Raw genomic sequence first — 12,766 nt, 5'->3', positions numbered from 1 at the left:
CCCAACATGCCGTCTAGACAAAAAACCACCGTAGATAATACATAAACACCTGGAGACGGAGAGAGAAACAGAACAGCAAAGAGGAAAGGACAGCACCGGAACAGGAGATAGAAACAGAGAGAGATACAGTGACAGAGATAAATACCTCAGTAAGAAACCTCAGTGACTGTTGGTATGAAGTCATTTATCTACTGTATGTGTCCCATGCCACTCCAGACCATTAGCTGAATAGTTCATTCTTTAAGCTAAAAATCTCTCAGGAATCTGGGGAATTCCTGCTCCTGCCAGCCTCGTTGGAACATGCTCCTCCAACCAAAACACCAGTTAAAATCTACCAATCAAATCGACCATTTAGCAGCCTAACCAGGAAGGTATCATACAGACCTCGGACACAATGACAGACAGGTTCAGTGTGATAGATAGGACAGGACAACAAATCAACAACCATAAAACACAGACAGAGGGGTCGACATACAGATTCCATGTAAAACGACGAAGGTTAATCTCAGCTGTTGCTGGAGCTCTCGGATAATGAAGCTAGGCCTACTTGAATACGGACCAATGTCATCACTACCCTCATACGTGTTAGAATTTCAAGGCTTTCATGTCAAAGACAAACGGGGGAGGTAGCTGTGGTTTTCCTAAATCATTCAAAATAATGTAGAATAATAACCTTCAGATGGTTGATCATCTGCATTTTTCTCTCACAGTTTCCATGGAAAAAAAAAAAAACCCAAAAAACCAACTACAACAGCAGCATTAGTTTGCCGTTGGCAATATTTCCTCTGCTGGAAAATGTCATCGGAATTCATTGGACCTGGTGGTATTCAAGGGGGTAATGAAACAGATAAAAACAATACAAAAATGTTTTAAACGGCAGCTTGGATCACAAACTGTGGCATTGGACCATAAAATGCTGGTAGGCATTTACTTTTCCACAACCCAATGCAACTCACATACAGCTTTTTATCTGGAACAGTGGTTTAAATTCACCTCCATTTCCAACGGAAACATACGATTGAATCTAACGACTTTACAAAAAGGTTGTGGTGCGCAAACAATTGCGATTGGGCGATTACGTAATAATTGTGACAGCTAGAGTCAAATCAAACCCAGTTTGAAATGAAGGCCTCTGTTTTGTAACAGCTTAACATGCGACAAGAATGAATTTATTTATTGCATTCATCAAAAAAAACCTCTTTTGAGTTTCCGGTGGGGATTAAAAACTGCCGTTACCTTATCTTACCTTAAATAAAACAGTGGCATGTGATGCTGTAAGTGTAAAACGTCTGACAGTACAAGAGGAGGAGTCAAACGGAGTGGTCACCTTGACGGTGGGGTACGACTTCTTGTTCTTCTCACTGGAGGCGCCCGGCAGGCCGCCGTGAGACGGACCCTCGCAACCGTAACGGAAGCGGAAGCCTCGCTGGAAGATGGGAGGAAGAATACACAGTTACAAGTGATGTTGTTAGGGCAGCAACTATTTTAGTCGACGATTAATTGTCATACAAATAATTGCGATGAAAGAAAAAATGTAATCAGTCTTTTTTTGGTCATTTTGTGCCCCATCATGATAGTGACAGAAATGCCTGTAGTATAGTGTTATAATACATGTCTGTGTATCGTATGAAGAAGAGTAATTTAAAACTGAAATTGAGGATAATATGTCATTTTTTTCCATTATTATTATTTGATTGCCTCCTATAAATGTAAAGCACTTTCAGTCACATCAATATTGAACATTGGTACATAAACATTCTGGTAGACAGTTTATTTGTCTCAACGTGAAGAGGTCATGAACAGATCCAGTGCACTTGAACGAAGTTCAATTGAGTCTGATTCTTAAGGAAGTTTAACACTGTGATGTCACTCCATACTAAATTAATTATTCAACAGACTTTGGGAGAGTCCATGGGTCTGAACAGCATGACTGTAATCTTCGTGGTAATTGCGCGCGCACACACACACACACACACACACACACACACACACACACACACACACACACACACACACACACACACACACACACACACACACACACACACACACACACACACACACACACACACACACACACACACACACACAGAGAGAGAGAGAGAGAGAGAACAGGTGGTGTTTACCTGCTTCGGCTGTTCGATGATCTGGAGAAAAGGTCCATCGGCTGTAATCAGACAAAATAAACCTCAGCACAAAAAGAGCGACCACCACCACAGAGTGCATTATTACAGAGGAGGAAGAGCTCTCAATGAACCGCGAAAGGTGGCGTCTGCAAAACTCACCAGTGGCAACACCTTTGTGTTCACATAATATAGAAAATTTACAATCACGCTTTCGGCTTGATGCGACCCATCTTAAACGTCTTAATAAGCAAGAGGCGTTAAGCTGAAAATGTTTTTTTTTTTTTCAAACTCTATATCGTTTGGAAAGCTCAGTATTCACAATTCATTAGTGCATCAAAATAGAATTTTAAATACAGATGACTCCCCATTCAAAGATATAGCGGTCCCCCCGAACCTGATGTGAACCAAACTTGATGAGATTCTCTGACATATTCAGTCAAACAACACAATATAGATACTATACTGTATAAATATGTACTGCCCGGCTCTACCATAAAAATTACAAATTTTTGGTTATGATATCATGGTTAATTTTTCAGCAATCAAGACTGAACACAGAGCAGAGTACCAGTGGTGACAGATTGCCAAAGATCAACAGGTAGGTAAAAATCACCACATTTAATCATATTTAATCTGAATCGCAATCCTACAGCTCTACTCGCACACGCCCCTTCCTGTTGCCTGCAGTCAGTTATTCACACATCATCCCTCCATCACCACACAAACAACTTTAGCTTCTGGTTAATCAGTTATGTTGAACCTGCTGTCGATGTTCAACTCTCACAGTCTCTGTCTCCCATTACACACCAGCCACGAGACACTTTAGCCTACTCCAAAGATAATATTCTTTTGAGGTCAAAGACATGGCAAACTTATGTATAAAGCAAATAAGAAAATTAGTGGACGAATGTCCATCAAAGTGTAAATCCAAAGAGGTGCTTCTCTCTTTTGCACATTAAGAGATCTAAATAGCACAGCTAGATTCCTAACAATAATCAAAAGACATTAAATACTTCTCAATGATACCATTAAGATTTCTTGATGGAGAAAGTGAACAGAGTGTCACATTATTGTCCCCTTCATTGTCCCCTCCCATAAGCAGTCTGTTTATGGATCCGGAAGTCTTGAAAATTGAATTACATTACTTCGGAGGCGATACTTTTTGGGCTCAGTTGCACTTCAACCTCTCATGGCTGCTAAGTAACGGACAAGTATCACTGCCCCAAAATTGCAAAAAAGCTCACGTGTGACTGAATCTGCCAGGCCATGTTGTGAGGCTGGACGTGTCGTGAGCTCAAACCTGACCTGCACACACACACACACACACACACACACACACACACACACACACACACACACACACACACACACACACACACACACACACACACACACACACACACACACACACACACACACACCGTATGTAGCTTTTTAAAACTTTTATCTTTATATATTTTATATATATATATATATATATATATATATATATATATATATATATATATATATATATATACACACACACACACACACACACACCCATACATACACAGTCAAGCCTCAGTAACATGGTGCTTATCCTCTAAGTCACCATCATTTCAATAGTTTTCCAAAAGAACCTTGGGGCTTGTTCATTTGATTACATTTTTAAAAAGCTTAATAACTGCACCCTTAGCTTGCATCCTGAAACTCATCAAGATTGGCATTAGGAAATCAGGGCTTGGCTTGTTGGCTTCTTATGGTTCTCTACTGATTGCCCAATGATAGGTGCCACAGAGTGGTCAGAGGTCAGGGCGGAGGTAAGGACTCATCTAGCTCAAGGGCGTTCCAACTGGATAAAGGCTGTCACTGCAGGCTGTTAAACCGCCCTCGGAATGATCTCAAAAAAGATGAGTGCATTTCAGTTCTTTGATGTAGTAGTCGCTGATGCAGGCAAGGCCGCAACCAGAACCAACAAAAAAACAGCATCAAATATCAAATCACTGACCTTTAGTAAAACACAATGTGTTTAGAAAAATTATTGTATTTCAGTCAGTCAGTCATTCATTCTATCGATTTATTTATAGAATTTATTGATTTATATAAAAGGTTCCATACAATACTGCATGCTCAGTAAAGCAATGTTTATCTTGTTTAAAATTTGAAAAGAGGACTTGAAATTGTAAATTTCTGTATTAGACCAAATTTCTTTCAGTTAAATATTTTTGTACATCACATCAGATGGATACACTGACAATTTGGTATAAATTTTCACTATGTATAAAATGTCAATGTTGCTACAGAATTGTACCGTGACCCTTTTTATCAACATCGAATTGTGAGATCCTGTCCAATTCCCAACCCAATTGTTGATGTAAGATGTTATGTCAACCTTATTGGATTTTGGATAACGGTCTAGAACAGCGTATAAACCGGGAAAGAGGTAATGATGACATATTCACAAAGTCCCCCAAAGCTCACATCTATAAGCAGAACTCTCAGGCGAAACTAACATCACAGCTCTTGGTATGAATAGAGAAGTGTGAGTAGAAAAGGCAGGCCTTTCAGGGCATCACTATAAAGTGACATTGTGACATCACGAAACTCCAATTCTCTTTCAATTTGACATCTTCATTGGAGGGAATGTGTTGTTTTTCTTTTTTTTGGATTATTTCTGTAAAGGAAAGTGTTCTCTGCTCATTCGAGCTTTCAGGGCTTCCTCTATTCAGACAGGCAGGAAGGCCTGGAAGGGAGTGCAGGAAATGAACATTTCTGTCAATAAACCGCAGTGGCTGGTAGAGTCCAAAACACATCAGCCATATATATAGAACAGAACATATGATGTTTAGTTAACCTTACACCATTTTACCACCAACTACACATTTAAAATATAACTACTACTACATCAAAAACTACTAGAAGTACTACATCCACTCCAGATGAAAGTTCATCTACTCCACTACATGTACTCCACCCATCATTTCTGAATGGTGGAGATAATACAAGTTTATTCGGACAATATCCCTAAAATACTTAAAAACATATAGAAAGGAAGATCAAGAGAGTGCTGAGTGCCAAACAACAGAATCTATGTGGAGAATGAAATGATCAGCCCCAGCATCTGTACAAGTAGATCCAAAAACACACTGGCAGGTGTAATAACTTCTTACCTGTTCGCAGGGAAGTGCTTTGCGGCAACTGAACAAAGTTCGTAAATTCCCATGATGGATCAATCATTAGATGGTCGAGAAGCTGAAAGGCAATAGAAAACCCCAACAAGCACAACCAAGTGTAAAATTAAGAACATGACATAATATGACAACGCTCTTCTAATTGAGCGATATAGAAGTAGTTAGAATTTAAACTGTTCCCTGATAAAAATACTCATATACAGTGCATAATATTGTAAGCTTAATATTACCATGTTGTTGTCAGACTTTCAGCCATTGTCTAACCAGTGTTTCCCCAACCCAGTGCTCGAGGTTGAGCTCCAACTAACTACACCCTTGCACACCTGAGTAAAATAAGGGCCTCAAATTCCCATGGCCCCTACATTTGATCAGGTGTGCAGGAGTAGAGTTGGAGCTAAACCTCACAGGACAGGGTGAGTACTTGAGGGCTGGGTTGGGAAACACTGGACTCCAATGCCTAGTATACACCAAAGGACTTTCGCTCCTCTAGAATCCAGAGATGGGTGTTCCGTTGTGATCACAGTCCCTGATAAAAACCTATAGTGTACACACTACTGTAATGGGGGGGGGGGGTTGTTGGGTACCAGTGGATGTTTTACCTGGTGGTGGGGGTGACTGTTTAGGTAGTGCTCTCCTCCAGCCATGGTGTCTGCTGATCTCGTACTTCTGCAGATCACAGGTACGGTACGAGGAACTGAATCATCAATCTGTGTATAATGTAAAGTATGAGTTTTTCAACAGATTGAGGAACATTCACTCCCACTTTCACACAGCGTACAAACCGGCTGCAGGACTGTCTGTGTTGTGCTGGTTTGGTCGCTATAAAATACCTTATAGAGTACCTTAGCAATATGAAGTAACTTACCATAGCACTATAACGTACCTCACCATAGCACTAAAAAATATCTTGCCAGAGCACTATGTGGTATTTTACCATAGCACTATAAAGTACCTTATAGCACTTAAAAATAGCTTGCCATTGCCCTATAAAGTACCTTACCATAGCACTATAACATACCTTATCATCGCGCTATAAAATACCTTACCATAGCACAATAACATACCTTACCATAGCATTATGAAGTACCTTACCATAGCACTATGAAGTACCTTACCATAGCACTATAAAGTACCTTACCGTGGCACTATAAAGAACCTTACCATGGCACTAGAAAGTTCCTTACCATAGTACTAGAAAGTACCTTACCATAGCACTATAAAGTACGTTCCCATAGCACTATAAAGTACCTTACCATAGCACAATAATATACCTTATCATTGCACTAGAAAGTACCTTACCATGGCACTAGAAAGTACCTTACCATAGTACTAGAAAGTACCTTACCATAGCACTATAAAGCACCTGACCATAGCACAATAATATACCTTATCATTGCACTAGAAAGTACCTTACCATGGCACTAGAAAGTACCTTACCATAGTACTAGAAAGTACCTTACCATAGCACTATAAAGCACCTGACCATAGCACAATAATATACCTTATCATTGCACTATAAAGTACCTTACCATGGCACTGTAAAGTACCTTACCATAGTACTATAAAGTACGTTACCATTGCACTAGAAAGTACCTTACCATGGCACTAGAAAGTACCTTACCATAGTACTAGAAAGTACCTTACCATAGCACTATAAAGTACGTTACCATAGCACTAAAAAGCACCTGACCATAGCACAATAATATACCTTATCATTGCACTATAAAGTACCTTACCATGGCACTGTAAAGTACCTTACCATAGTACTATAAAGTACGTTACCATAGCACTAGAAAGTACCTTACCATGGCACTAGAAAGTACCTTACCATAGTACTAGAAAGTACCTTACCATAGTACTAGAAAGTACCTTACCATAGCACTATAAAGTACGTTACCATAGCACTATAAAGCACCTGACCATAGCACAATAATATACCTTATCATTGCACTATAAAGTACCTTACCATGGCACTGTAAAGTACCTTACCATAGTACTATAAAGTACGTTACCATAGCACTATAAAGTACGTTCCATAGCACAATAATATACCTTATCATTGCACTAGAAAGTACCTTACCATGGCACTAGAAAGTACCTTACCATAGCACTATAAAGTACCTGACCATAGCACAATAATATACCTTATCATTGCACTATAAAGTACCTTACCATGGCACTGTAAAGTACTTACCATAGTACTATAAAGTACGTTACCATAGCACAATAACATACCTTATCATTGCACTATAAAGTACCTTACCAAAGCACTATGAAGTACGTTACCATAGCACTATAAAGTAACTTAACATAGCACCATAAAGAACCTTACCATGGCACTATAAAGTACCTTACCATGGCACTATAAAGTACCTTACCATGGCACTATAAAGTACCTTACCATGGCACTATAAAGTACCTTACCATGGCACTATAAAGTACCTTACCATAGCACTATAACATACCTTACCACGGCACTATAAAGTATCATACAATGGCACTAGAAAGTACTTTACCATGGCACTAGAAAGTACCTTCCCAAGGCACTATAAAGTTCCCTACTAGCACTGTTAAGTATCATAGCACTCTAGCTTGTACCACTATAAAGTTCCTTATCGGTGTAAAGCACTACAGACGACTCGACCGCAAGCGACTCGATTATAAACTCGCAAACAAAACAGTTTCGCGGTAAACAAACCGGAAGTCGAACTCCTCCGATCGGTCTGTTGTCATTGACGGTGTTCGGCTGCCGCGGCTAACGGGGCTAAAGCTAACGAGGAAGCGAGCAGGCGAGGCAGCCCCGCAACAAACCGACCCTTTTGGATGTCGAGCCCCGTTTCGAACGGCGTCTCACCGTCTTCCCGGTTCAGCTCCGTCACATCCTCACTCCACGCCGCAGCGCGGTACGACCGTGGCGCTACTGCTGAAGCCGGAGCAGACCAAATCTTAGTACGAGGTGGCTCTCCGTCATCTTTTCGGCTGCTTTTTTTTTTTTTTTTTCCTCCACCCTCCTCCTCCTCCTCCTCCTCCGGTATCGCGGGCGCTTTTCCAGGTTAAAGAAACAAAGAACAACAGGTGACACGGAGCTCAACGCTGCGCGCAGAGGCTGACTTCCCCACTGGAAACTCCCGCTGACGTCACGCAGTGTCGCGGCGGAGTCGGTGACCCGTTCTCTGCCGCCCCCCTCAGGCCGTACACCGCCCACCACGGTGGGGGGGGGGGGGGGTCCCGAAACATCCGCACATATGTTTATCCGCTTGTGATAAATGGCTGCTGTGCATTTCGACTGTATACGACATTTATCTTCGGCCCTGCTGACAAAATGTGCCGATCTCACAAACTTTTAGATTCGTCGTTACGGTGGAAGCTGAGTGGATTTTGTAAAAATCTTTAAAGTCGTCACACGCAAGATGTGTGTATATATCGTCCATAAATTATGTATATTTAAAAGTGTAAAACAATAATTAAAACCACATTTTGGGTCCAGTTTCTAACTTTATTAAGACAAAACACATTTAGTTTGTTACATTTCATAGTTAAAGATAACTTCACATTTACTTGTTTGAACATATATCCTGTATATTTATATTTCATTTATTACGACATTTATTGTCAACCAAACAACACCCCTAAAGCATCCTTAAAACAATTAGTGCAATTTACCGTTAAAATATTACAGTCTAAAGGAAAGGGAAACAGAATTTGTTTGCAAAAATATACATATCTATTTGTTAAACATAACACTTTAGTTAAAAACTCAAGTAAAAACTTAAAATTCCTCAGAGTGCAGCAAAAATCGACAAATATGATCATCTAGAGGCACATTAGCTTGCCATGGTCTAGAAACACCTAGATTACACACACACACACACACACACACACACACACACACACACACACACACACACACACACACACACACACACACACACACACACACACACACACACACACACACACACACACACACACACACACACACACACACGGTATTCTGGAACATGGACGTCATACTGCTGAGGTCGGTTCTGACTGATGAGATCCAATGAGGCACTACATGGAGCGGGGGTGGGGGTCGCAGAACACAAGTGCTAAACAACCAGAACGGACGTGAACTCAACATTAACAAGTGCCCCGTTCGACTGTCTCACAACTTACGAGAAAGCAGCCAAAAGAGAACGGGAGTCCCCGGTTCGCAGTAAACGCACTGATTAATTGGCTTAACTTCACTGCCCGTGTCTGAAATCACGTACATTTTAGCACGCAGAGTTAGTGCGTGAGCATTGTCAGTGCGTCCAAAGCCATAGTATGCATTAAATAGTATGCAAAAAGGACCAGGACGACATACATACTACATCTCGAAAAATATTCAAGTATGGAAACACTGCACACTACACTGGCAACGGTATCCCACAATGCCCTGTGAGGGCAAGAAGTCGCAAAAATATGTAATGTGGCGTCGTCATCCGCCCGCAACGTGCTGAAGGGAAGTGGCTCAGCTATACATCCGAACCAGCATCACCAGAGAAGCCAGCGTTAATTTGACGGGTAGGTCATTTTGGCCGCACCACAGGGCTGTTTTCTAGGGCCAGAAAAACAACTCTGACGTCTCTGAACCTGATTCTCATAATAGTGCACCTGCAATAAGCCTTCGGTTTCCGTTCGCAGATATATCCACAACACACATGAACCTATCCTCTGGTCGTTTTCCTCCTTCAGGTCTGTGATTACATTTCTCTTTATCTTGGAAGTTTGAGCGTCGGAAAGTGCCTGATTCGGACCCTGCAGAATGGTCGCTGCGGTAAGCGAGAAGCGGTGCGTTTGTGTCGGATAAAACACATTCGCTTTGGTCCGCTCCACCACAATGAAGCACATTGTCCTTTTCAGGGCTCTGGGTAGAGCCTAATCTCAATGGGAATGCTGGGTTACAGCAGTGTGGAGCTGTATAAAAGCAAATGCGACCTAAAAGCCACATTGCATTAATACGTATATAGATATATATATATTCTATATAAATACATTGGGACTCGTTACGGCTTGGCAGACCTACGGCGAGCAGGGAATGATTATACAAGGTACACGCCGCTGGAAAGTCAACACCACTCACTCGACATGGAAGCACAACCACAGTACCTCATGCACGGCATAGGCATGGTGAGGACATGTCATATCTGTATAGTACTACTACTCACTAGCTACATATTACTAATTTGGTATACACTACAGAAAACATAACCCTGCGACCGATCCTTTGGAGGTATCCGGGCGCACCGAGGAAAGAGCTACGTTTTCGGTCATTAGAAGTTAAGGAGTTAAGACTGAGCAGTCCCGTTTACAGACACTACAGTTAAGTTCTATACTAACGTGGTCTTGCTCTATGACCGTTTCAAAAAAATTAATAAAAATAATAATAATAATATTATCCACAGTACAAATGCAGAGTAGATGCATCAAGTTGGACTTCTACAATAGATACCACTGTACACAGTACTACGGCAGGATAAATGCGTGAAGGAGGACTTGACCACCACTGTATACAGTACTAATGCAGGTTAGATAAAGGATACGTACACCAAGTCGGACTTCTACAAAGGCTACCACAGCATACGGGCGTGACGTGGGGTAGATGAGGAGCCCTGTCTGCGTCATCGCCCAGTCATGAAGAGGAGACGAGGGGATCGAAACGGCAGACACGGACAACAGCCGATGAGGAGCCATGGGCCGGAGCTACTCCACTGCCAAATTGGCTCCGAGACATTTAAATTCCGCGCACACCCGACCACAGAAATGAACCAATATCCAGCGCCACCCGTGGATAAAACGCAGCTCCGTGGCACCGCGTCTCTCCGACGAAACATAAGTGAAAATTTGCGGCCGACAGATTTCCCGGAACAAAATTCACGATCCTCAACCTCAGCGGAGGTTAAGTGGTACAGTGTTCCAAGCGAGCACCTGCTGGGTATGTTCACGCACACACACACACACACACACACACACACACACACACACACACACACACACACACACACACACACACACACACACACACACACACACACACACACACACACACACACACACACACACACACACACACCTTGGACTGAGAAACCAAACAAACAAAAACCCCAAAGACGACCAAATACTGTCGAGGCTCCAAGACAAGCTGCGGGTTTCACAATAAAAGCCCTAATATATTTTTCGAAGCCGTCCTCAGACGATTACCTTTTATAATCAGTGTGGAGTAAACAGTGTGGAGTCAAAACTGCGCGATCTTCAGCAAATTGGAAATACGTGGATCGTACCACATGCTACGAGCCACACGGCTGCTAAAACGTTTCTCTGTGTGGGTTGCAAACAAACCATCATTTAAAAAAAAAAAAAAAAAAAAAAAAAAGTATTCAGACAGATCTCTGAGAAGAACTTGGAGCAGAGCTTGGCGACGGTGCGCTTGGTAAATACGGTACATCTAGTAGGCTGTGATGCTGGAGAAAGATCAACACTGAACGTACAGGTGAAGTAGAGTTGGGCTACTTTAAACTAAAGCTTTACGTTAGAAACTCATAGCGGTTCCTTTCAGGTTTCCTTTATGCCATTTTCTAGGCGATAACAGTCCTGTATGCCCCTGCACGGAGTTAGGTTCTTAGGACCACTTATGAATAAAATTGCTTTAATATAATAAAAAAGGTACGATCCATTTCTGTAAAAAATAAAATAAAATAAAATAAAAAAAAAAGAACCAGCGCCTCCCATGCAGCGTTAGATCTAGGATTGTTTTCCCATTAATTTCAAAAGTCATCTTTTGGCTTGTTAAATCGTTAAAGTGGCTTGAGTGTAAATCTTGCAGCCCAGTCCAACACGTGTTGGGCTCACGCCATGGACCAGGGACCAGGGACCAAGGCACTGGTTCTAGAAATACCAGGCCAACACCGGGACCACACCTAAATGTACTCGGCAAACGGAGTGGTTCTTCTTAAAACCCTTTTAGCTCATTAATCCCCTTCCGCGTCAAGCAGTTCTTGACAGCCGTGTATGATTTCCTGCGACATTCTGATGTTGCGCTGCGGCAGGGGTTGGAGACAGGCGCTTCAATTTGTGTCGGATGTTTCAAGCCAATTAGCTTTGGTTTGCTTCACTCAAACCACATGGTTTTCTCGGCTCGGGGTGAAACGGGGTGTCACGGAGGGACGTTGGGAACCACGGCAGAATTCATCCCGCTTTGACAAGAGCGTCAATTCTATCAGTAATAATTACCGTTTGTCTGTTTCATTAATAAATCCATCATTTAAGGCCTGTTTTAGACCTCCGTCGTCTTCCAAGTTGAATTCTGAAGACTGTTTTGTCTTTTTAAATTACAAACAACGTATGACTAAGATTAAATATGTATATCGACAGTGGCTGGACATTAATTCTTCACTAACATGACAACATGTCAAATGACTGGCTTCACAGATACACAAAACAGTA

General features: G+C 41.7%; 1 protein-coding gene across 1 annotated transcript in view; it reads right to left on the bottom strand.

Moving 5' to 3' along the window:
• Positions 1–8,287, bottom strand: part of nfkb1 (nuclear factor of kappa light polypeptide gene enhancer in B-cells 1) — a 31,895-nt gene extending 23,608 nt beyond the window's left edge. Inside the window, exons 1-5 of the mRNA XM_080008174.1 lie at positions 8,154–8,287; positions 5,899–5,965; positions 5,279–5,360; positions 2,127–2,167; positions 1,328–1,426 (exon numbers count right to left, since the gene is read on the bottom strand). Of these exons, the coding sequence (XP_079864300.1) occupies positions 1,328–1,426; positions 2,127–2,167; positions 5,279–5,360; positions 5,899–5,943 (267 nt within the window). The 5' untranslated portion in view covers positions 5,944–5,965; positions 8,154–8,287. The remainder of the gene's footprint in view (positions 1–1,327; positions 1,427–2,126; positions 2,168–5,278; positions 5,361–5,898; positions 5,966–8,153) is intronic.
• Positions 8,288–12,766: the final 4,479 nt, after the last annotated feature.

The sequence above is a fragment of the Zeus faber genome (genome assembly GCF_960531495.2).
Source record: "Zeus faber genome assembly, chromosome: 10".
In the NCBI taxonomy this organism is placed as follows: Eukaryota; Metazoa; Chordata; class Actinopteri; order Zeiformes; family Zeidae; genus Zeus; species Zeus faber.
The sequence above is the reverse complement of the archived record's forward strand: the minus strand, read 5'-3'. Positions and strand labels throughout refer to the sequence as shown.